At 41.9% G+C, this 24,037-nt stretch overlaps 3 protein-coding genes across 5 annotated transcripts in view; 2 read left to right on the top strand and 1 right to left on the bottom strand.

Annotated features, from left to right (window-relative positions):
- Positions 1–223: 223 nt before the first annotated feature.
- On the top strand, positions 224–8,105 carry FGF19 (fibroblast growth factor 19). Of its 2 annotated transcripts, XM_021528519.4 has the most exons (3): positions 224–952; positions 1,037–1,140; positions 3,977–8,105. In XM_021528519.4, exons 1-3 carry the CDS (start codon positions 649–651, stop codon positions 4,307–4,309), a joined length of 741 nt encoding a protein of 246 aa, XP_021384194.4. In that variant the 5' UTR covers positions 224–648; the 3' UTR covers positions 4,310–8,105. The 2 variants fall into 2 exon arrangements, with proteins under 2 accessions (XP_021384194.4, XP_085436044.1); XM_085579918.1 differs by having other exon boundaries at positions 473–1,140.
- A 119-nt stretch (positions 8,106–8,224) lies between these two features.
- On the top strand, positions 8,225–20,404 carry LTO1 (LTO1 maturation factor of ABCE1). 2 transcript variants are annotated; one of them, XM_021528544.4, is made up of 5 exons: positions 8,225–8,280; positions 9,594–9,699; positions 10,515–10,585; positions 11,041–11,158; positions 11,989–20,404. In XM_021528544.4, exons 1-5 carry the CDS (start codon positions 8,240–8,242, stop codon positions 12,118–12,120), a joined length of 468 nt encoding a protein of 155 aa, XP_021384219.2. In that variant the 5' UTR covers positions 8,225–8,239; the 3' UTR covers positions 12,121–20,404. The 2 variants fall into 2 exon arrangements, with proteins under 2 accessions (XP_021384219.2, XP_021384220.1); XM_021528545.4 differs by having other exon boundaries at positions 11,513–20,404.
- CCND1 (cyclin D1) overlaps positions 20,200–24,037 on the bottom strand; it is a 16,389-nt gene continuing 12,551 nt past the window's right edge. Inside the window, exon 5 of the mRNA XM_021528543.4 lies at positions 20,200–23,708. Within this exon, the coding sequence (XP_021384218.1) occupies positions 23,553–23,708 (156 nt within the window). The 3' untranslated portion in view covers positions 20,200–23,552. The remainder of the gene's footprint in view (positions 23,709–24,037) is intronic.

The following is a 24,037-nucleotide window of genomic DNA, read 5'->3' as shown; positions in this document are numbered from 1 at the left end:
TTTTTCCTCCCAGTCTCTTTGTAAGAAGTGGGGACAATCAGGAGCTGGAGAGCGCCCCCAGAGCGGCTCCCCCGAGGCGAGGCAGCCGCATCCCAGGGGCCAGGCTCCATCTAGTGACCCGGCCGGGGATGGCCGGCGGGGATCCAGCCCGGAGCCGCGCCGGGACACCTGCAGCCGCCGGTACCCGGCCGGACCGGGCTTTGCAGGGCCAGGCCGGGCTGTACCAGTGCCGTGTGCCCCGCCGGCTGCCCGGAACGGGGAGCGGCTGTGCCGCTCCCGCAGCGAGCGTTCGGCCCCTGCCGGAGAGGCGAGCCCAGGTTTAGGCAGCAGCTCTTTTATTTCTGAAAAGGGAAATGAAATACAGGACGGGCAAGGGCGAAGGCAGGGGCTGAGCCGCGGCGGGGAGCGGGGCAGCCTCCTGTCACTGGGTGGGCTGGGTACACACACGCCCACCCCCGGTCCCCGTCCCGGCGTCGCATCGGGGCTGCTGGACGCGCAGTGCCCTGGGACCGCGGGCAGAGCCTCTCAGGAGCAGAGAGCTCGGAGATGCGGATGCGGAGGACGCGACTTTAGGGTGTCACCCGCTTAATATTTTCGGGGGAGTGACCGACCCGGCTATGAAATGGGCTCTATATCGGATGCGGATCGATGGAGCTGATTACGGCGAGCTATAAAAGGCCGGGGGGCGGTTGCGGCCGCGCTACAGCCCCGAGGCGCCGCGCCGGGATGGGGCTGCGCCCCGCCGCGCTGGCGCTGCTCGCTCTGGCGGCCGCCGCCGCCTCCGCGCTGCCGCTGCCGCTGCCCGACGCCGGCCCGCACCTCAACTACGGCTGGGGAGAGCCCATCCGGCTGCGGCACCTCTACACCGCCAGCAAGCACGGGCTCTTCAGCTGCTTCCTGCGTATCGGCGCTGACGGGCTGGTGGACGCGGCCGGCAGCCAGAGCCCGCAGAGTGAGTGGCGGAGGCGGGGATGGCGATGGCGATGGGGATGGGCCGGGGGTGACACTGCTGTCCCCTCTCTCTGTCTGCCCGCAGGTCTGCTGGAGATTCGCGCCGTGGCCGTGCGCACCGTGGCCATCAAGGGCGTGCAGAGCTCCCGGTACCTGTGCATGGACGAGGCGGGGCGGCTGCACGGGCAGGTGAGCACCCGCGCTGCTGTCCTCGGGGGGATTTTCCGCTCTGGAACAGCGGCGTGGTCTAATAATGGGGTAACAAAACTTCCAGGTGTCCGCCACCGTCCCTCCCACACCTTCCCTGCCTGTTCTCCCCTAGGACCTGCGGTTCTCGTCACCCTCACTGCCCGAAAGGCTGTGGGGATTGTTAGAAGGCAGAAAAGAAACGTCATTTAGAGAGTAAATGATGTTCTGAGTGTCCCCTGCCAAAATATACTGAAAGTACAGCCCAGGGTAAAATGGCATTTAGGTTTAGAATTCTCATCGGTGGGAGACTGTGATTCTACTGCAGGAATAGATTAAGCTCTGCAATAGAATATGAGTAATTTCTCACTGTTCCAGGCAGGTATTCTGGAAAATAAAATTATAAAGAGATTGCTCCTTTGGAGAATAGCTGCAGCCAGCTGGCTGCCGGGCATACAACCCCCAGGAACATGAGTTGCCATCTCTTAGGAAGTTGCAGACAAGAAAAGGATTTTGAGGGGGAAAGGATGCTTCTCCACCACCTCACTTCTGCCCTGCTATAACAGCACAGCTGCGGGATTTTGAGGGGTTGGGGAGTTATGTGCCTCTCTGATGCCACTAGATCAGCTTTTTCACTACGTTTAGCAACTAGTCATTGACATAAACTCATTTTTAAGGCATGTGAACATATTCTTGACTCTAGAATTTGACAGCTGCAGCTCAGATTTGGTCTGTACAGAAGCCTGAATTTCACAGAGCGATGGCTTTTCATGATGCCACAGTAAAGATACAGCTTGATTCTTTTTTGATCACCCCAGGAAAATTTCTGCTTATTTTATTTAGGAAAGGACTTGGCCCATTCTCAAAACACCCAGTATCTTTAATAACAGCAACACTGATGTTTCTGAATGTGTTTGAAATTAAGAATGCAGAACACAGAATTAAGCCTTTCTTTCTGAATTTTGTTGCTTTTCTGGGCTCAAAACAGTTGAGGCTGAGATGAGGTGCATAAATTCAGACTATATGGTAGGTAAATTATTAGCTTAATTATTTAATGTATATCCAAAACAAATCAGAACCTGGATTCTGCTCCCATTGGTGTCACCAGCTGAACTTGAGTAATCACAGAATTTTAAAATGCCCTTCCTATAGCACCATTTTGAAGGCATACACGTTGACTGGAGCTGCATTTGTTGGCGTAGTGTATTAGATGCAGGCTGGGGTTTTATTCTGAAAACATAACAGATATATCTGTGCTGTCCCATCTCCGTGTTGGGGACACCTGCTGTCACCTCTGTGCTCACAGCCCAGCCAGGCAGTTCTGCAGGTAAATCTTTACCTTATCAGCAGCATGCTCAGGACTAGGAGAACAAAAGGGCAAACATGCTGCCTAGGGGCTGAACCTGTGCTCCTGCAACTTGGCCTGTTTTGACACTGGAAAACTGATGACTGGGGTTGGGTTTTGAATGTGCTGTGTGCTGTTTTCAGTAGTTTAGGGGAAATGCTGAATCTACTGACATACCGTGATTCCTTCTGGGGGGGGGGGGGGGGCGAAATCTGGAAATATTTAAAAAGTCTGTTTGGCACTTGTTTAAAAAAACAGACTGGAGACCATCCCAATGTAGTGAAGACAGAAAGGTATAGCTGAGACACAGAGACTCAATCAATATCTGTTCTTTTTAGTGCACACTTCTTCAGCAAGGATCTTTTTTATTTCATCATCCTTTTTAGTGAGGCTGAGCACTCATAAAGACAGCCAACAATAGCCAACAATCCAACCCCAATTTTTTATCATATACAGATATTTTTCTGAGATACAATGTGTGTGTGTATAAGGATAAATATTGCACCATTTTTTTTGAAGAAAACATTTTTTAAAAATTACTTTATTAGTTTAAAACATGCTTTTGAAAGATAACCAAATGCATGACCTTAATTTTACTCCATTTTACTGAGAGTGTCTGAGAAAGGCCCAGAAGTCTTAAATATGCTCTCTGTTCAGACAGGCAGAACATCCATGTGAGGACATTTCTGTCTCTGCAGACTGAGACATAATCAGCAATTCTCTTTTGTTGACCAAGGTTCAATCACCTGCAGTAGCTGAGACTGAAATAGCAACAGAGTTGTAAGAAATACAGTACTGGTGTAAAGATCTAGAGAGGTCTGCTCTACTGATATGGGTTCAGTATACAACTATAATACTATATATACATATATATATTTATAACTTAAGATGTTACAGGTATATAGTATCTGTACAGGCCATTGCAAATGGAATCTTACAAATTCATACCTAAGGAAATACATTCTTCTGTACAAAGTCCTAACTTGTGCTAGTATTCATTCAACAGTTCTCATGTTAACATGAAAATGACACTTTGTAAAAGGATCCTTAGCAATTTCAGTAAATTCTGAGTGGAAAAAGGTGGAAATTACCTTTTAGCATTGTTTTACTGATTGGCCACTCTGCCTTTCTACTGACCTGATCCTGAAGCCCTTGCACAGGCAAATCTCTAAATCAGCTCTGGCATCTGAGACTTTTTTCCCAGTGCTCAGACAGGATAAGTGTAGTGGCTGTGGAGAAGCACATCCCAGGATTCAAAGCTTATTTAATGGGATGGACATGGAAAGAACTTCAGGGCTTCTGGAATAGAATAGAATAGAATAGAATAGAATAGAATAGAATAGAATAGAATAGAATAGAATAGAATAGGGACTGGGAAAGCCAGGATACCCCCACTGAGGGACTAGGACTTTTCCCACCCAAGGTTTGTTTTGTGGTTGAATACAACCAGCCTGGTGGGCATATTTTTAATTCTCACTATTCCTTGCTTTTCAGCTCAGGTATTCCACTGAAGACTGCTCCTTCGAGGAGGAGATTCGCCCAGACGGCTACAATGTGTATAGATCCAAAAAACACGGAATATCAGTGTCTTTGAGCAGTGCCAAACAAAGACAGCAGTTCAAGGGGAAAGATTTCCTTCCCCTGTCTCACTTCTTGCCCATGATCAACACTGTGCCCATGGAGTCAGCAGACTTTGGTGAATATGGTGATTACAGCCAGGCCTTTGAGCCAGAGGCCTTCTCCTCGCCTCTGGAGACGGACAGCATGGACCCCTTTGGCATCGCCTCCAAACTGTCCCTAGTGAAGAGCCCTAGCTTCCAAAACTGACTGTGCTCCCAACATGTGTTCACAGAAATACTGAAGAGTACTGCAGGGTTTGTAGCTTTTTGTGTAGTGGTATTTGGGAACTTTTTTGTGTGTTTGAGTATGGAGCCAGCCATGTCCTTGTTGTACCTGTAAGAGATGAGTGCCAAGAGGCTGTTCTATAGTCTAAAGATTTGTCTAGCCATAGTTTTGTTTGGAAAAGAAGAATTAAATCCAAAAGTTTAGCAGCCTTATCAGAATTCTTCCATAGGTGGTGATAAAATAACTGTAGTTTTTCTACACCAGCTTCACTTCCACCTGTTGTAGCTGATCATACAAGCAAATGCAGAAAAACTTTTCCTCTTCAGAGACTTCAAACTCAAACACTTGGAGCAAAACTAGATGAAGGAAAACATCCTACCAGATCTAACTTGAGTTAATGCTTCTTAAAAGGTTGCTAACAACATTCTGGGGAAAATTTTCTGTGGAAAGAGTGCTACTGAAAAAACAAATCTGCTTGTATATTGTGCTTTTTCTTCTCTTAGAAAATAAGAGAAGAAAGGAAAAAATTCTCTCTTCCCATACTGCTAAGAAGTACTTTGGGAAACTTGATCATTGATTTCTTTGGTAGACTAAATTATGTTCTCTGTGGCATCAGAATCATCTGCAGAGAGTTCTCATTAACATCAGTGAGGATTCAGTGTGTGATTGGAAGAGTACCCAGGGCTAGGATTGATGTTCATCAAGTAGGGAATGAGCAGCTCAAATGAACGTTCAAATGAAGATTCTGTTGTATATAAGTCTGTATATGTCATTAGCAAACAGAGAAAAACACTGAGAACAGATGTATAGGTCAAATCAGTCATAAAATAGGTTTTTGTGTTTAACCTTTAACCATCAGAAATTCTTTCAAGTCACTTCCAGGCTTGATTCAGCATCCACGGGAATCAGTGGAGAGATGGTTTAGTGAGTTAAAAGCTGCAGAACTGGGTCAGGATTCTCCTTGCAAGAAGGGATTGTGAGTACCTCTGGCCAAGGCACTCAATGTCTTCAAGTTCTGTTCTCCCTCTGAAAAGATTCAATGGAGGAATAATCAAGGTAAAGCCAAAGGAGGGGGGGGGGGGGCGGGGGTGGGAAAGGATGGTTCAGGGATTCCACTTGTTTCCAAAGGTTCATTTATAATACAGATTTCTGTAAAAAAAAAAAAAAAAAAAAAAAAAAAGCTCTAGTGGAAATACTGGTGTTCTTCTGACCTAGCACTTCATTGCCAATGCAATATTTATAATTAATTTATTGAATACATACATCTGTTTATTTTGCTACTGTTATTTATGCTCAAAATTCTATTTATATACTTCTGAAGGTGGGTTTTTTAGTTGTTACAAATCTCATGAAGCTTTGTAATCAAGAGAATTTTAGCCAACAATAGCCAATTTTTAACCAATTTTTAAATAGCCGGAATTCTAGCCAATTTTTAAATTTCTGTACCTTTTCATTAGTGTAATGTGTACATTTCAATAAAAGAGAAAATCATCTTCAACACTGAAATCTGCTTGACTCTTTTGTCTCTCTCCAAGTGCCATATCCACACATCTTTTAAATACCTCCAGAGATGGTGACTCAACCACTTCCTTTGACAAAGAAATCCAAAAATCCTATGGGTAGAAGGCTCCTCCCATTTAAAAATGGAAACCATTCTAACCAGTGCTGCCAGGGAGAAAAGTGGTGAAAAATATGTCAGTTTCTGGCAGGAAAAGACCCTGAATGTTTCCATTTGGAAACGCTGTGAGACACAGGAACAGCAGATTTCTTGGCTGGCCAACATTGCCCATGGTGTTTTCCCATTCTCTTTTGTGCTGAGCCACTGCCACACATCCGGAGGGTTCCCACTCCTTGTGTGCTGGAAGAGGTAGTTCTGATTTTCTTTGTTTTATTCCAAAGCTTTTCAGATTTAAGGGGGTTTCATTTCTGGTTTCGTTTGATCAGCCACTGTATTTTCTTTGAATGCTTTTCAAGACCTTTCTTTAAAAAACAAACAAACAAACAAACAAAAAAAACCCAGAAAACAAAATAAAATAAGAATGAACTTTTAAAGTTTGGGCAAGAAAAGAAAAGTCACTTTTACTCTTCTACTAAAAAATGGCACAGATTTGACAGGAAACATGGCAAATAATGGAGTTTGGAGGGTACACAGTTTAACTGAACCAGTGAGAGATTTTTTAAGTGGGTGTAACATTGGCAATGTTTCTCAAGGGTGAAAAGATAGGCAACCTTACATTTTGGGAACATCATACTGAGCTCTCTCGTGACCCTATTTGCTGACACCTTTGGCTTACATTCTTCCACCGGCGGCACGATGATTTTTCCCTGCAACAGCATGATTAGAGGTTGGTTCAATATTTATTCAGACAGAGAGAAGAATGCCAGGAGCTAAATTAACCCACACCACTTCCTGGAGCGCTTCAGTTTTCATCGTCGTTTTCCCATCCCAGCTCTGACCAAACCTGGCTGTTTTGCTTACAAAATCTGACAAGATCTCGGCTTGAGGTGGGAGGATTGCTGGGAAATGCCTGCGACACCTGACTCGGTCGGGAACCGGGTGTGCAAAACCTCCAAAAAGCACCTTTGGTTCTGTGGGAATGTAAACACCACCAGCAGCCGTCAGCACAGCCCTGTCCCCTGCCCATCACAGCTCCTCAAAGGCAGGAGGACAGCGGCGCTGCTTTCATTTGCAGCAGCACATTTTACAGCCCTGAAAGGTTTTTAAAGCTCAGGTGTCAAATGTCTCCTTGGGAAGTCTCAGCTGGAAGTTGTGATTTGCAAATACGAGTTGTTAGAGAAGCTGAGAGGCTGAAGGAAAGGAGATACTGAGCGTCTTCATTTCTTTCATTGGAGGAAGTGTAAAAACGTATAAATCAATTCAAAGTCACAGTGTCCACTTTACCTCTGCTCAAATCACTGAAACTGATGGAAAATTTGGGGGCCTCTCTTTCTACTCTGCCAGTGTCCTTTGCATATGAATGGGGAACAACCTGATAAATTAAATAAAATTTCTCTTTTTTACCTCAAAAATATACATATTCCAACACCAGGGTGGCAGAATAGTGTGACCCAGAGCCACATTTTCATTAAGTATCTGGAAAGCAATAGTATAAGTTGACTTTAAAACAAGTGCTTGTAAATGTTTCCTTTGACCAGTGTTGATCTGTAACAACTAGTATTTTAATAAAGCAGCCTAGAACGGCACACTACAGTTTGAGTGGGTATTAACACCAAAAATATTTTCGTTTTAGAATCATAGACTGGTTTGGGTTGGAACGGACTTTAAAGATCATTTCATTCCAGGGGCAGGGACACCTTCCGACGTTGCTCGGAGCCTCATCCAATCTGGCTCTGGACACTTTCCAACTTCTCTGGGCAACCTGTGCCAGGACCGCATCGCCCTCACAGGGAAAAACTGTGGGCATCTGCACCAAAAATACACTTCTTGAGAGCCACAGCTACCAGCGTGACGTGAGAGAGATGTGCAAACTCCATCATTCCGCGCCCGGCGATAGCAGCCGAGAAAACGGCGTGAAGCTGTGTGGGGGCAGGCTCGGGTCGGACACCGGGAGAAGGCTCCTCAGCCTCACTCACAGCGCCACGGCTGGCGGAGCTCAGGGGGCGTCTGGACAACGCTTAGAGGCGCGGGGCGGGATTTTTGGGACGCGGGGCGGGATTTTTGGGACGCGGGGCGGGATTTTTGGGACGCGGGGCGGGATTTTTGGGACACCCGAGCTTCCTCCACGCACAGCCGCGGCCGGACTCCGCTCTGTGGCGGGGCTCGCGCGCCCCCTGGCGGCCGCACGCCGCAGCCGCGTGTGGGCGCGGCTTCGCCGCCAGGGGGCGCGCCCTGGGCGCGCGAGCCCCGCCCCCTCGCGCGCGCCGTCCGCTCCCGGCGTGCCCCGCGCCGCCATGGCCGACCTGTTCGATGGGATCGTCATGGCCGAGCAGAGGTGAGGGCACGGAGGCACTCCGCCGGGCCTCTGCTTCCCGCTGCGAGCTGCCAGCGGAGCGCCAGGGAAGGAAGGCGAGCGCTGAGCCCGAGGAGGAGGGCGGGGAGGGTTCGCCTCTCTGCGCATTCTGAGAGCCTGAGCAGCGGGGAGCGGCCTGGGGTTGTGTCGGGGTTGGATGTCAGGGAACGCTTCTTCATCCAGAGCATGGTCGGGCGCTGGAATAGGCTGCCAAGGGATTGGTCTCCGCACAGAGTGGGACCGGCCGGGTTGATGGGCTGAGGTCAGCAAGGCCGAGTGTCGGGTCCTTGGGCCGCCTCAACCCCTGCAGCGTTCCAGGATGGTGGGAGAGTTCCTGAAAGCATCCCAGAGGGAAAAGGGTTGGGGGTGCTGGCCAGAAACTGCTGAACACGAGCCCAGGTGTGCTCGGATGGCCAAGAAGGATGATGGCATCCTGGCATGTGTCAGCAGTAGTGTGGCTAGCAGGACCAGGGCAGTGACTGTCCCCCTGTTCTGGGCACTGCTGAGGCCCTACCTTGAATTGTGGGGTCAGTTTTGGGCACCTTAATCCAAGACATTGAGTTGCTGGAGTGTGTCCAGAGAAGGGAATTGAGCTGGGGCAGGCTCTGGAGCACAAGTCTGATGAGAAGCGGCTGAGGGAGCTGGGCGGGCTCAGCCTGGAGAAAAGGAGGCTCAGGGAGAACCTTCTCCCTCTCTACCACTCCCTGACAGGAGCCCCCATGTGGGGCCAGACTTTACGTCCTGGTAGCAAGTGACAGGACAGAAGGAAGTGCCCTTGAGCTGCACCAAAGGAGGTTTAATTTGGATATAAGGAGGAATTAATGGAAAATGTTGCCAGGCATTGCTGAGGGAGCTGCTGGAGTCACCATTTCTGGGGGTGTCCAAGGAACAGCTGGATATAGCACTCAGGGCTCTGGTCTGGTTGACACAGTGGTGATCATTCAAAGGCTGGGCTGGATGATTTCAGAGGTCTTTCCCAACCAAGACAAGCCTGTGATTTTGGAATTTGAATTTATTTTATGTGATATTTCTAAGCTTTGGAGACGATGCACTTTTTTCTTGTCCAGAGCCGCTCGCGTCCAGTGTGAGCTTGACAGGAGATTAAGCAAGCTGTGATTCTGCACTCCCAGGTTCCAAGGGGGGTCTGGACAGGAGATTAAGCAAGCTGTGATTCTGCACTCCCAGGTTCCAAGGGGGGTCTGGACAGGAGATTAAGCAAGCTGTGATTCTGCACTCCCAGGTTCCAAGGGGGGTCTGGACAGGAGATTAAGCAAGCTGTGATTCTGCACTCCCAGGTTCCATGGGGAGGGCTACCAGGAGGGGCTTGCAGAGGGCAGCCACGCTGGAATGACTGAAGGCAGGAGGTACGGAGCGCTCCACGGAGCCAGGATGGGCTCAGAGGTAAATGGGGAAACTCTTCAGCACTGGAATCTTCTTGTCATTAGAAAATTACAGCCACAAAGAAATTTTCAAGCTGAGGCCTGCTGTGTTTCATTGCTCTGTTTGTGTCCAGGAGGACCCATAAAACTGCTTTAAAGATGCTGTTTTGAGCTGGAGAGTTCAGGAGATGCAGTTGTGTTTTGTTTATTTGCTCTATGGAGCTTCGGTAATCTTTTTTCCCAAATTTATGGCTAAAGGTCCTCTGCCCCCCAGTACCATCTCCTGTGGCCCAGCATAGGGAAAAGCATGGAATCTTGAGACATGAAGAATCAGTTCTGTGTGTCTTATGCACCCTTTGTTAATTGTGATGCTGGGAGGTTTTGTGGCACTGTTCCTGTTCTGCTCTGTGTTCTGGCACACCCGGATCAATAACCATTCCTAGGAATTCAGGGGCTGGAGACTGGTGGGGAGGCGCCTCAACTTGTGCCATATGTCAGTTTGTCACAGCTACAGGATGGGAATGCCAAACAGCAGTCTCCAGAGCTGGATGGTTTGTACAAAATGGTCCTGGACAGACCATAAGAGAGAATTTGCTCTCATCTCCTCATACTGGGAAAGCTCCAGAAGGAGGCAGGATTAGACACATCAAGTGAGAGGGTGGCTTGGGTAACCTTATGCTTGTCAGCCTTTCCAGCTTGGAAACATGTTTGTGTACCCATGTTTTAGGTTCCTGAAGAGTGAGATACAGTGTAGTGTTTTATTTTTGTTCCACTGTCTATGCTCTGTGTTCTGTGGGGCTTTTTCTTTCCTTCATGACTCTTTTAAATTAATTTTAGATTGGTTGCTACCTTGGGTTTGCACTGACGTGGCACTGTCTGCTCCAGAAAAGCACAGAGGAAAAGAACAGGTGAGGTTAAAAAGGCTTAAAGTCATTTCACTACGACTTCCATTCTTCTATTTGTATCTTTTTTCTTTGGTCCCATTTTGATTAATCTGTCTGCCAGAATTCCCTTTTTTTTTTTTTTCTTTATTTTGACCAGTCATCTAATCAGAATTTTTGTTGATTCTTGAATATTTCTCAATTTTGGACTAGTAAGTTGAAATGGAAGCCTTAAATCTGTCAATTATGCTTAGTTCCCAATTTGGAATAATGCCTAGTTTGGATAATTTCTTATTTAAGAATATGGAACACACCTGACAATGGGCTGAATGGGAGAAGTGGAATTAAAGAAGGATGGAGGGCTGGGATTTGTGCTCTGGATTATTATATATCAGTATAATTTTCATATTGATGGATTGAAAAGACTCCTGTGTGAGGATCATTGGGTTTTCTTTTGATTTGATTAATTTTGTTTTTTCTAGCAAAAAGATAAAGGCTCTGCATTCATTAATAGGGATGATTCAGAAATTCCCATATGAAGACCCCACTTATGATAAGCTGCAAGAAGATCTGGAAAAAATCAGAGGAAAATTTAAACAGGTTTGTAGGATTAAGTTGTAATTTTAATATATAAATTCACTTTTGAAGATACTTTGTTTCTAAAGCCACTCCAAAATTTTGTGAAGCAGTTATTGCTCCCATTCTGCAATCATAGCAAAATACTTGAAGTGAGATAAATTAAGTGAAAACCTTTGATAGTTGAAAATTTCCCAAGCAATAACAAATGCAAAATAAAGGAAAAAAAATTCTTTAAAAAGCAAGTTCGGAATAATCTTTGACAATTTGAATTACAAGTGGGACCAGAAGAAGAGAAATGGAGCAATTGGGAGTTTTGTTGAACATTCTTCTTGAAAAACAGACCCTTTGAAACACTTCTGTGTATTTGTTTTTTAGGTTTGTTCAATGCTAAATATTCAGTCAGATTTTAGAATTGATAATGAGAGATCTTCACTAACATTTTGAATGCAACAGACGAAGATAAACGAGGATGACCAAAGCAAAAAACCATTAAAAGAGCAGAACTGGAAAAGTGTCTTACCTACTTTTATATTTTAAAAAAATCAAAGTACTGAAGAGATGTTAAAGGGGAAGTGAAAAGTCACTGGACTTGCAATATTATTTAACATTTGTTATCTTCAAGTTTTATTTAGGATATTACACACATTAGTGTGTAAATCTGTTAAATAGAAATATTTGTTTTAATTCTTTGCTAGTCTTTTACTGATAATTCCTCAAAAGGAAAACAAGCATTTGCACAGTTTCCTTGTTTAAAGGATGTCTGTTACTTAAAAATCTGTGTATGCAGATCATTCAGTTTGCACCATGTGTACCTGCTGTGGGTGAAGGAAAATAAAATCAATTCCCTGCAGATTTTGCAGCAGGAAGCATTTTTGTGGGGAGAAGATGGAATGACAGAGGAGGTCAGAATGCAGAGAAGGATGAAGATGGCTGCTCAGAATATGGAATTTGCACCTGGATTTTCCAATAGTTTTGCAGAATGATGGGAGGAAGGGAGCAAACTCCACAAAATTAACTCCTCCCTACAAGTTACCAGTTTAAATGGTGGGTCAGATAAACATGACTGCCAGAAGAGCTGTGATTCTCATTGACAGTATTTGTTAGTACCTCTTACACAGACCAGGTTTTTATGTGCCAGCCTTGAAAAGTGACCACTCCAGTCTCATTCCAAATCAAAGGATGCTGCAGCTGCATGCATTGAGCTGTGTTAACTGAGAGGAATACCTGGAACTGGCTTTGGCTTGGGCTGCTGGATGTCTTTGCACACCAGTAAGGAATTCCAGAGTTCCTTTCATCAGCTGTTCCCTGTGTGTGTGTGGCTCTGCCTGCATGGCACAGTTCAGCCTCATGAAGACAGATCTGAGATTTTTGGTTTGTTTAACTGTCTTACACATGAATTTTGATACACACAGGCAGTGTCAGAGCCATCTAGTGGATGTATGTGATTGCAGAAGCTCACAAATATTTCTGTAGGTTAAAATAGACAGTACAGAACGTACACACTTTTGAGAATTCTAATTATGTAGAGAATTTCTTTGCAATGAAGTAACACTGAGGTAGGAATTAATTTTTACTTGTTTCCTCATTTGCAAAAATCTCTGTAAAAGCAAGAGCAGGGTTGTGAGAGCTCCAGGTGGAGCATTTGTTTAATAGAGGTGTGTGATATGTGAGTGACAAGCCAAGGTGCTGCTCCAGAGATGGTACCAAACAATTGTTTTTGTTCAGCTCAGGAGAGAAAGGGTCTTTAGCAGTCAGGTGGTGACTGGTATTTGGAAAATTGGTTTGGTGGCTAATTTTATTGTATTGTTTAGTTCTATTTTTAAAAAATAATATTGTAGTAAATTATTTTATAAATACATGTGTATATACTGAACTATAAGTATTGTATCAACCAGGATTTCCAGCTGGGATATACCAAGTTTAGGCGTATCTGTTAGGTTTTTAATTTTTTAATTAGGTCTTTAATTAAGTTTCATTTGTGCAAACACACAAATGTGTGTCTTCTTCCATGAGTCTGTATTTTTCTGAATATCTGCTGTTTCACACCTTGTGTGGGCCTGATTTGGTTTATTAAATGAGGTACAGTTCAAAATTCTGTTGTATGTGCAGTTGTATGCTTTCTTCAGTACCATTTTTTTTGTTTTGTTTTCTGCAGTGATTTTGTGGGGGTTTGTGTCACGCTCAGTGCTGTGGCAGTGAAACATTCCCAGCATTCTGTAGAGGTGTTTTTGTACCTGATTTACAGCTGTGGTTTTGGCTATGCCTGATTTATAGCCCAGGTTACATCAAAAATATTCATTTGTCTTTGTCTTAGGGTCACAAAGATATAGAAAAAGACACAACCTTGTACATTATGATACTGGTTATTAATAAAACAGGACATTGAGATTGTGGCTTGGTGCTGATTGTCCAAGAAGTTCGAAATTTTGCAGAAGTAAGACTTAAGAATATAACTCCTTATTCATTCACCATCCCTACGTATAGCTCAGTAGTTAGGGAGGAATGTTTGAAACATTTCACTCACCAATTTCTCACTTGCCTGGACTGCATCCTAGCTTGTTTTGTCTCTTCGTGATCATCTATCATCTGAGTCTGTCAAATATGGAATTTTAGCAAAAGATGGATACACAGCTCATTACTGCTAGGCTGCTGAAGTCATGGCAATCCAGAAGAGTTGTAATTTTCCTTTCTGCAATGTGTGATGAGTACAAGAAATAGTGAATTTTGAGGCATCAGCAGAGAGGTAAACTTTGAGTGCCATTTGGTAAAGTTCCCAAGCACAATTCTTGTTCTACCTTCATTATGCAACTTCCTTTCCATTTCTTGTCAGCTTACTAAAGGTGATCAATTCCAGCGTTGAGTGAACATCTATTATTGACAGAAATGGGTGAAATAAGTCAGAAAAAAGAAAAAGAATCTGGGTGTGCAATTGTTTGCTTCAAAACTAACCCTGTAGAGGTACTCTGGCTCATTTGAACCCTGATCTGTTTTTCTGAAGCAAGGTTGTGATAATTTCCACATGAGATTAAAATTGAAGTTTTAATTTTCCAATAAATTAGTTTCAGCATTTATATAGGTTTTGGTTTTTGAAGATATGCAAGAGAGAGTTTGAGCCTGCCCTGTATTTATGAATGCTTATTTACACTTTTGGCTGGAAGTACAACTTCCTGCATTGGAATAAAGTTCTTGCTTTAGAGCAAGAACTTAATATTTCTGGTAATGTTTTCTAATTCTTTCTATTCTTGGTGCCTGTTGAATAGTGCCCTTTGCAACTTCTTACAGCCATGGCTTCTGGTCTAATTGCAGCCTAAAACTTCAGCTTTCATAGTTTGGCAAGTAACCATGAAGATTCTCATTTTACAGTCTGCCAGAGTTGTTTTTTTAATGGATAAAGTTGTGACAGTACACATTCCCACAGAAGTGGTTGTATCACCAGGGAAAAAGGGGATTTGGGAGGTGTGAGAGGAGTTCAGCAGGTTCCCAGTTGCATGTTGTGGTGTCTGGGAATGATGTGTAAAGGCCAAATGGAGCAAAGCACTGCTGAAGCACTTCAGTGTGTCCCAAGGTTTGGACCTGCAGGACCAGCCTAGCCTGGGGTGATAATAAAAATAATAATAAAAGCTCTGTGTGCTATTTTGTAAGCTTGCACAGTCAGTTCATTTGTAGCTAACCTGAATATCTCTTTGACATTACACTGGGAATGCTCCCACCTTAATCACTGGAGTGTTTATTCCATAAGTGTGGTAATTAATTTTTTTCAGCATTTTTCATGCTAGAATTCTGTAGTACTACTTATCAAATACTGCACTACTGGGTGGAAGTAGACATGGTCACTAAGCTCATCTTGGTGAGATGAAACATGAGAGATTTCCTAAACCCATGGAATATATGAAAAGTGAAAAAACCTAATACATTGTTTCACTTGATTCCAAAGCAGTTTGCTGCACAGCGTTTTAAATTATTTTATCCTATTCTATAACCATAACTAATTGAGCGCTAGTGCAGCATTCTGTGTCTGGTTTTGGGGAGATTTCTGAATAAGAAATTACATAAAATTTTTGTCTTGGAAAAATTAGAAAGCTACACAATTCTAGTGCAGAATTTGTTAGGATGACATCTGAAATAGTGGCCTCCTGTCTGATAAAATTTTACTGATACTTGTTCCTTAATAAAATGATGGCGTTTTATTTTAGCAAAATGTTCAGCAGAAAGGAGGTTGATTATTCAGTCCCTGCATCCTGACTGTGCATCAAGCAGAATCAACTCAGCATTTGTCACTGTCTTCCATTTCTGATTTTAACTCCCTATTTTGCTGCTTTATCTCAACACTTTTTAACTTCCAGCATCTTCAGGATTCTGGGGAATAATCAACACTATGTGGAATCTTCCTTGATAGTAGGAACTGTGAGTCAGCAACCCTTTAATTTTTTTAGTTGCAGCTATTGTTCCATCAGCAAGCTTTGCTGCTATTGTCCACTGTTTGTCCAGCTCACGTTTACTGGACTGTGGGAACGGATTAGGGTTTCATGGCTTTTTTTTTTCTTCTTGCATAAACTCTTGATCAAAGACATTCCTTGGATGACAAAACACTGTATACTGTGTCACACAGCCCTGACCAGACTGCACGAACAGTAGTTTAAAAACACATGCCTACATTGTTCTCTAAACTGGCCTGCCTTTTTTTTTTTTTTTTTTTTTTGCAATGTATGTGCAGATATTGAATTTTTGAGAACCCATTTACCTCTGTTAAAAACACACACATACACAGAAGTTATTGTTAATAAGCACTTGACAGTTTCTGAAAGTTAAAAAGCAAATTACTCTGAGACTAAGAACAGACAGAACAGAATGTCATTTCTTAACAGAGCTAGGAGTTGTATCTGCAGTGTATTTCCTTCCTGAGGAGACCTTGGTTGTGGGGCAGGTAGTCGAGTAGACTGGAAGCCTAAACCCACATGGATTATGGCATCATTTGATGTGTCAAAGCCAGAACACCTGAGTAGGGTAGAGAATGACTGGAGCACAGTTTGGGACTGCATTAACCTGCTTCACCATAAGTACATTGTTAGAACCACATTTTGAGAACCTGGTTTATTATAGTTTTATGTCCCAGCCTTTTTTAAGTTCTCTTATGCATTAGGAGGAGGACAAGTTTCAGAAAATTGCAGTAGCATCATTATTCCTCAAACTAATGAGAAAGAAAAAAATGGTGTTAGCAAGCATGGAGATACTTTTTCAAGGAGCCTTGCCTTGTGATTTGCATGAAATACTCCTTCAGCAGAAACATGGAGGAAAGAGACTCCTGAAGACATGTTGAGCAGGTTTACAGAGGGATTTAAGAACACAGGAGGGCTGAATTTTGGTGGTTGGAAACCACCAAAGGAAGGAAGGAGAGAAACGATCTTCCACAAACACGAGGCTTTGCATTGTCTGACTCTGCAACACTGTTGAGCACTGTCATGCAGAAGTGAAGGCAGATGAAACTTCTTTCACTGACATTGGAAAGTCATATCCATAAGGGAAGAACTCTTCTGATCCTTTGCAATCCAAGGGTCTCCCTGGAAAGAGAAACCTAGAAAATATCTGGCTAGTGGACATGTTTTCTAAAAGGAATTAAATGGTCAGAGTGAGTGGCTGAAATGGCTACAGAAATACTAAGTCAAACCTACAAAATAAATGTATTACACTTAGAAGAAATAATGTTTACTTATGAGTATATAATTTACGATGTCTTCTGGAAATTTAACAGCATATATTGGCTGAAGCTTTGCTCTTCATATTTAAAATAGCCAAATGTAAAGAACTTTGGTCTGTGAGTGTTCAGGAAGGAAAGAAAGCTGTTCAAAAATAATACCCTGTGAGCAATCTGGAGTGATACAATCTAATAAAGGGGAGAAATGAAACATAAAAAAGCTCAGTTGCCCGTTGCAGACAGTTTGGCATCAGAGGGTGGCTCAGGACACCAGGTCACTGCCTTGGGCTGGTTGAGGGGTGTTGTCACAGTGCCCTACTGGTGCTTTCGTGGGCCTTGGGTGAGGATCTCCCCTCTCGGCCCAGCCCCTTGGAGACTGCTGCTAATGCTACAAATCACATCCCAGCCACAAACAGCCACAGATGTGGTGACTGTCACAGGAGACCAGGCATCTGTGGAATATGGCTTGTGAGGGAATTTAAGCCATGTTACAGGGATGCCATTAAGCCAGGTGGGAAGGATGAAACAAAACCAGTCTCCAACGTAGAATCTAAAATTTATTTTCTCAGCAGGAAAGGATGAGTGGATAGCAATTTCCATTCTGTGATGCACACACTACAAGCACAACTCAGAGCTCTAGACCTCCGTTCCCCACATGGATCCAGAGGAAGATTCCTTCTCTGGCCAATTCATGTGTCAGGTCCTGCCTTGGAGCTTGGCCCCTGCATGCCACAATTCCTCCTTTGGCTCAGTGTTCCTGGTGCTGGTAGAGATCCATACCTGTGAATTCCCTGCAGTATGAGACCTTTTAATACCTGGTCTTCACACAGGCAGAAAGGAAAACAGATCTAGGTAGGGCTCTGCAGGTGCTATAGGATCAATAAGAAACTATTTCTGGTTTCACTCTTAAATGTTTATGACAATCAAAAAGCAAATGGGTAACTTTTGCCTTCCTCCTACATTTGGTCCTGCTTGGCCATAAAGAAAAAAATAAGAAGTCTGGCAATGTCCCATTATCAGTGCAGTCCCATTGACTAATTTGTAATCCCTTCCTCATCACTTGATTGGAATACAGTGTGGGGTTCAGTCAGAAGACACATGGGAATCTCTGCTGGCCATGCCAATGCAATTACTATGAGCAATTATATTTGTGGGATCATAAAAATACCTTGTTTGTCTGAAGAGATACATTTCTCATAAAAAGATGCCAACAGGAATTTATTAAAATTCATTAAAATGCCATAATTTATAGCTTTATTGCCATTGTCCCACTGTAGGAGTCTCAGAGTCCATGTGCATGGGTCATTCCTGTGACTCTTTTAAAAACAACAGCTCCAACCTTCTCTTTCTTCTCTATCTTTTGGAGTTTTCTATCACTTAAAATGCCAGCTGTGCTTGAATGCAAGTGAATTATGATTTTTTTAATTTGCTAGTTCTTGTTTATTTTTAAATAAAGAGCATTTGAATTTAAGTTTTCATAAAAGGTTCAAGATACTCAAATGGCCTGAATTCAGCAATGGAACTGGGGAAGTTTTTGGGAGGTCTGATAGAGGTTTTTCTTCATACATGTCTCAGTTTGATACAAAAAAATACAGTAGTTTTCCCTTTAATAAGCTACAGCATAGTCTAGCTGAACGTGCGTATTTTTTACAGCCTATAGTAAATTGTTTTTCTTGTTACATTCTTGTCTTTCTGCCCTTTGCAATGTGAGTAATACTGGCCTAGTTCACCCAGCATTCAAGTTTAGAACTCTGCATTTAAAGATGATGTTCAGGAGAACGAAAATGTAAATAATAGAGCTGACTATGTGGGCTTAAACCTACTTAAGTCACAACACTAAGTTTAGTAGCATTTATAAAAGAGATGGTAATGGCAAAACCGACGTAGCATGTTCAACCAAGCACAGGTTTACATTTCTCACTGAATCACTTTTTATCAGCACAAGATTTTTGTCAGAAGTCAAGATCCCCTAAGTGTGTCTTCACTTGGTTTTCAAACACTTCAGATCAGAGGGATGAGCCATCAGCCATACAAAAGAAAGCTATTTGTTCTTTCTGGGGTTTTGGGGTTTTTTATGCTGGGAAAAATGAATCATTTTTAGCCCAGACCAATTTATGCCTTGGCTTGATGTGTTTTTGAGGTCCCAGTGAGTTTAGTTCAGGTCATCTTTGAGTGCTTTACACCTCCCAGTGTAACTCACTGTACAGAGAAACTGCCCATTTCAAAAGGAACAAACCAGACCCCATTTATACTGGTTTTACTTCACCCACCTGATCTGGGATTTTGCAGCTGGTCACACAAGCTTCAGGTTTCTGGCTGAAATGACTGGGAAACCACCAAGCTCACACAAGCTCATCTGGGATTCTTCTGATGCAGGTGGTTTCCCATCTAGTGGTAACTGCCCTGAAAGGAGCTTATTCTGCACTAGACAACGATTAACACATTAGAAGTTAGCTCTGCAGTTTCATTTCTCATTTCCTGTGCTGCACTCGCTGCACAGAATCAGTTGTAACGTAAAGTTTAGTCAATGGGAAACTCAGAAGGCAGATACCAAATTTCTAATTTGTGACAGGGAGGAAAAGCACTTGGCCTTTTACATAGTTGTTTTTTTTTTTTTTAAGGCAGAAATAATTTCACAGGATAAATAATCAAATACATAGGTTATAAGCTTGACCATCTCCACTGAAAATAAGCTATTTCTACTTTGTTCAGCTCTGAAAATAATATTAATAATTGATAATGTGCAACCCCTATTTTCAGAGATATTTTGGACTGTGTATTGGAACAGAGGTTATAATTTTTTTCTCATTTTATTTTGTAATAATAGCTAATTCCTGTTCTAGGTCCAGTTCTTTTCTTACATACTTTTAGTAGGCTTTAATGTTTTTCAGGTTTATTCTGTATTCTCTTAGCTGTAAAAGCTGTCTGAGGGGAAGCCACAGAGAAGGCAGCTTAACCAACTGGTTTTTAAAACCAACTGTGTTCTGTAAAGGTCTTCTGGGACACAAAACCTTCCACCAGCAAGCATTCTGCACCATCCAACACCTACTTTGTTTTACCCTTTATTCACAGGAACCACCAAAGGGCATTTTACTATGACTAATTTCCTTTAATGTGAAAAAATAAAGTCTTCATGCAGGGAAAAAAAAATGTTTTGCTTCTTTAAAAAGACACGTTGGTGTGACAAGCAGGCAGTTACCTACCCATGGCTTGAAACACCCACAGTTTCCTAAAATAACAAAAGGTTTTCAGCTTCTAAAATGTGTCAAACCTAGAAAATGTCACGTGCTTTACTCCCAGCACCAGGGAGTTACAACCATCCAGCATTTTCAAGGCAACTGAAAAAATGTAAATTAAAAGATGACAGCAGTTGGGTTTTACCAATTTTATTTCTAGACTTTAGATTTTTTTGCTGGAAACTTGTCTGTTACAGGTCTGTTGGTGAAAATGTGCATTTCAGACCAGTTATGCCAATAAGTACAATATAAAAATGTACAAATCTGAATTGCTTTTGCTTACTACAGATTGTTATAATAATGTGACAAATAAAGCATCTCTGTTGGCACGTGAACCCACTTATCTGGATTTGGCCTTTTTCAGTACATACAATATTTTTAAAAAATTTGCAGTACACACTACCACTCAGTGTAACACCTAATAAAACCAACAAGCACTAAACTCAATAATCATGTTTGGTTCAGAGACACAGAGATGCCACGAACAGAAGTGTTTTATGAGGTAAGCAGTAAGAAATGTTCCTGAAATTTGGACAGAATGTATCCAGTCCTCCTGGGTCCTGCGACTGCTAGTAGCATTGCAATGCTTATTTATGCACTATGTAGGATCTTAACTGCATTTGCCTCAAAATGAGTTCTAATTCTGTTTTGGTTTAGCAGCATACAGGCAACAGCTAGATTATTCTTCAGCATACAACTCCGTTAGCTGGCTTATTTATGAGATTTACAGGCTTTTTTAAATTAGCATTATGCTGTAATTAAAAAAAAAACAAACAAACAAGAAACCCTAGTATATCATAACAGATTAAACACACAAAATACTTAGAGTTCCAGAAGATAACCTATCATACCAAGTGATGTGTCCCAGCTGAGGGAGAACCACATCAGGTGGCACACAAGAGATATTATAATGCACCTTTCATATATCAATGTGGCTAATAACACAACTTAAAACTACTATGATAATAAACCCCAGATCAGACGAAGAATCCAGCTTTATAAAATGCATAACAAAAAAAAAAAAAAAAAAAAGAAAACCACCAAAAAACAACCAACCCTTGACATTAATTGATCTTCTGAAATGTCTGCTGGTTTTTAAATTAATGCAGAGACCCATTCAGAGCAACGTCCGATGCATTTCCGTTTGCAGTAGAACTATGAGGCACTGTAAGAACATCAAAACCTGGTCTAGACATGGGTAACTGAAGTATGAGGTATTGTGAAACAGGAACCTTTTTTGGAATAGAGCAGTAATCACATTAAGTAAAAATTGATCACATAAAAAATCTACAAAAAAAACCGATGTCAATAATATAATTTTCTATGAGAAAATTAAAACCTATTACATGGCAGTATATGACATTGTATAACAAAAAAAAAAAAAAAACTGATCCACAAAATAGCAGCAAAACACAATGACAAAGATACAGAAAAGCAATGTTAATTTTTTTTCAAACCATGCTGGGAATTTATCCATAGCAGCTCAATAAAAACGGAGCATCCACTCCTTTTCTTTTGTCTTTTTCTTTTTTTTATCTTTTGAATTTTTATCTTTTTTCCTTTTTTTGTTCTTTTTTTTTGTTGTTGTTTTTTTTTTCTTTTTTACAATCAACACCTTAGCGGCAGTTTTCTCACATACATTTCACCATCACATTCTCCTCGAGCATCAACTTCAACAGCTATGTCCACATCCCTTCAGCTACTTTCTAAAATAATAATAAAAAGATACATAGCCAAGATGTGCAAATTTTCTATTTGTAGCTAAATTAAAAAAAAAAAACAAATGGGGCATATACTGGAATAAAAACTTCTTTCAAGTACTCCAATTTTCATACCTATTAACTATGGTGTTTTTTCATGGTTAGACTGCTTTTGAAAATGTATAGGAAGGGGCCAAATAGACTGCCTGGTTTTGGGTTTGTTCTTTGAAGCATGTCCTTTTTTTGCTTTAATAAGCTGGGTTAAAACTGCAACATCAAGGGTAGAAAGATTTTCTTTTTCAAAAGGGGCGATTGCATTAATTTACAAATCATACTGGCCTTACAAACATCCTCTGCAATAAATATTCTTTTTAGCCTTAACTATAAATTATATATTTTAGTGTTTAAAAACCTTCAATTGTAAAAACATCTAGCGATAATCCTTAAAACTATGTGTCCTATATGTGAACCTTTAAGGCCCCTAATTTATAAAGATGAGTTGGCACCAAAGGATTCTAAACTTCAAACTTTTCTATAGAAAAGGAAAGAAAGATATTCTGGCAATTTGTGAATGCAATTTTCTCTCACTGGAACACAACCTTCAGAAAAAAAGAATCACCTCTCCTCTAACACCATAGTTAAATGCACTTGCTTTGCAATTCCAAGTTTGCCAACAAGCACTTTATATATTTCCAAACCATTCCATTAAAAAAAAAAAACAAACAAAAAAAAATTCCCACACAATAAGAGAATGTATTTCCTATATCTAATGGACTGAAAGTGCTTTGAATGGAATGGTTTTAGAATATTACAAACAAAACAAAACAAAAACAGAAAAAAAAAAAGAAAAAAAAAGACTGAACTGTGGATTGAACCTGACCATAATTAGGCTGAGTATCTGTGGAGTCAGAACAGCATTTTTACACAGGTAACTACAAAAATAAGAAGATTACAAAAATATAATATATTATGTCACTGTTTCGGTTTCTCTTTATAATAGGGTCCTGTATGAGTAGTACATTGGCCTTTCCCAACCATGCTAAGCTGGAACCCTACAAATGCCTCAATGCACAGGCAATCCACAGGCACAAAAAAAAAAAAAAAGATTAACACATAATAATGCTGCATACTAACATACACTAACTTATGGGTTACGTTAACCATTTATAAGGTGAAGAGGATAAAAAAAAAAACCTAAGGAAATAAAATAAACATTTACAGATGAATTATAAAGTGACTAAATGCATAAGCAAGCAAGATACAGAAAAGCCTAGAACTGCGTTAAAGCTATGCTTTTTAAAGAAAAAGAATATTTCATTTACTATCTAAAAAAAAAAACCCTCTTCTACTTTAAAAATGGTTGGTTGGTTTGTTTTATATGTAAGAAATCAAACCTAATACCTCCCCTGGAGACATTTCGTGTGTTAATGCCTATTTTTACAACATACAGACAAGAACACTTTAATATAAAAAACTAGTTGATTATTATTGTATAAAATCCTCTATTTTTGTAGCACAAACCCCTGGGGGTAATGCAAATACTATTTTTTTTTCTTTTTTTAAGACAGTTTTTGGGGTATTTTTTGTTTATTTGTTTGTTTGAAGTCACAGATGGAAGGGAGACAGAGCAAGAAAAAAATATAACAAGATTGTTTTTTCCCTTCTGGTATAAAAATGTCCTGGAGAAAAGGGTTTCTGGGGGGAGATCCTGATGCCGATTCCTTCTCAGATGCCCTTTCTTTGTCTGCTTTTCTTGCCAAGCAAATCCATTTAGGAAGAAGTCCTCTTTAAATGTTCACGTCTCGCACATCGGTAGGTGTGCAAGAGAGGTCTGCTTCGTCCTCTACAGTCTTTGTTTCTGAAGATACGTTGTGCTGCTGTGCCTGGCGTAGACTGGACTCCAGGAGGGACTCAATCTGTTCTTGGCAGGCTCGTAAACAATCCTGCAGGAGGTGCAATGGAAGGGGAGAGAGTGAGAGAGACCCAAGATTCCTTCAGAAAGATCACAGGCTAAAATACCAGTTTCTTGACAAAGCAAGAGAAATGTTACTGGGTTATCTGGGAGAGCAGCAGGCTGGAAAGGAGGGTGGGAAGAGCAGAAGCACCCGACAGTGAAAGGACTGGCTGAGCAAGCCTGGTTTTTTGCAGACTCTACCTGGCACTGCTGCTTCTCTGCCTGTGCAGTTTACAGTTCTCTGCAAGCCCACTGCTCACAACTTTCTACTTTTACCCCAGGAACCCTTTAGCAGTGGAGTCTGCTAGAAGCAATGCT

Source organism: Lonchura striata, chromosome 5, assembly GCF_050655825.1.
Source record: "Lonchura striata isolate lonStrDom1 chromosome 5, ASM5065582v1, whole genome shotgun sequence".
In the NCBI taxonomy this organism is placed as follows: domain Eukaryota; kingdom Metazoa; phylum Chordata; class Aves; order Passeriformes; family Estrildidae; genus Lonchura; species Lonchura striata.
Note: the sequence above shows the minus strand (reverse complement) of the source record. Positions and strands in the feature narration are given on the sequence as shown.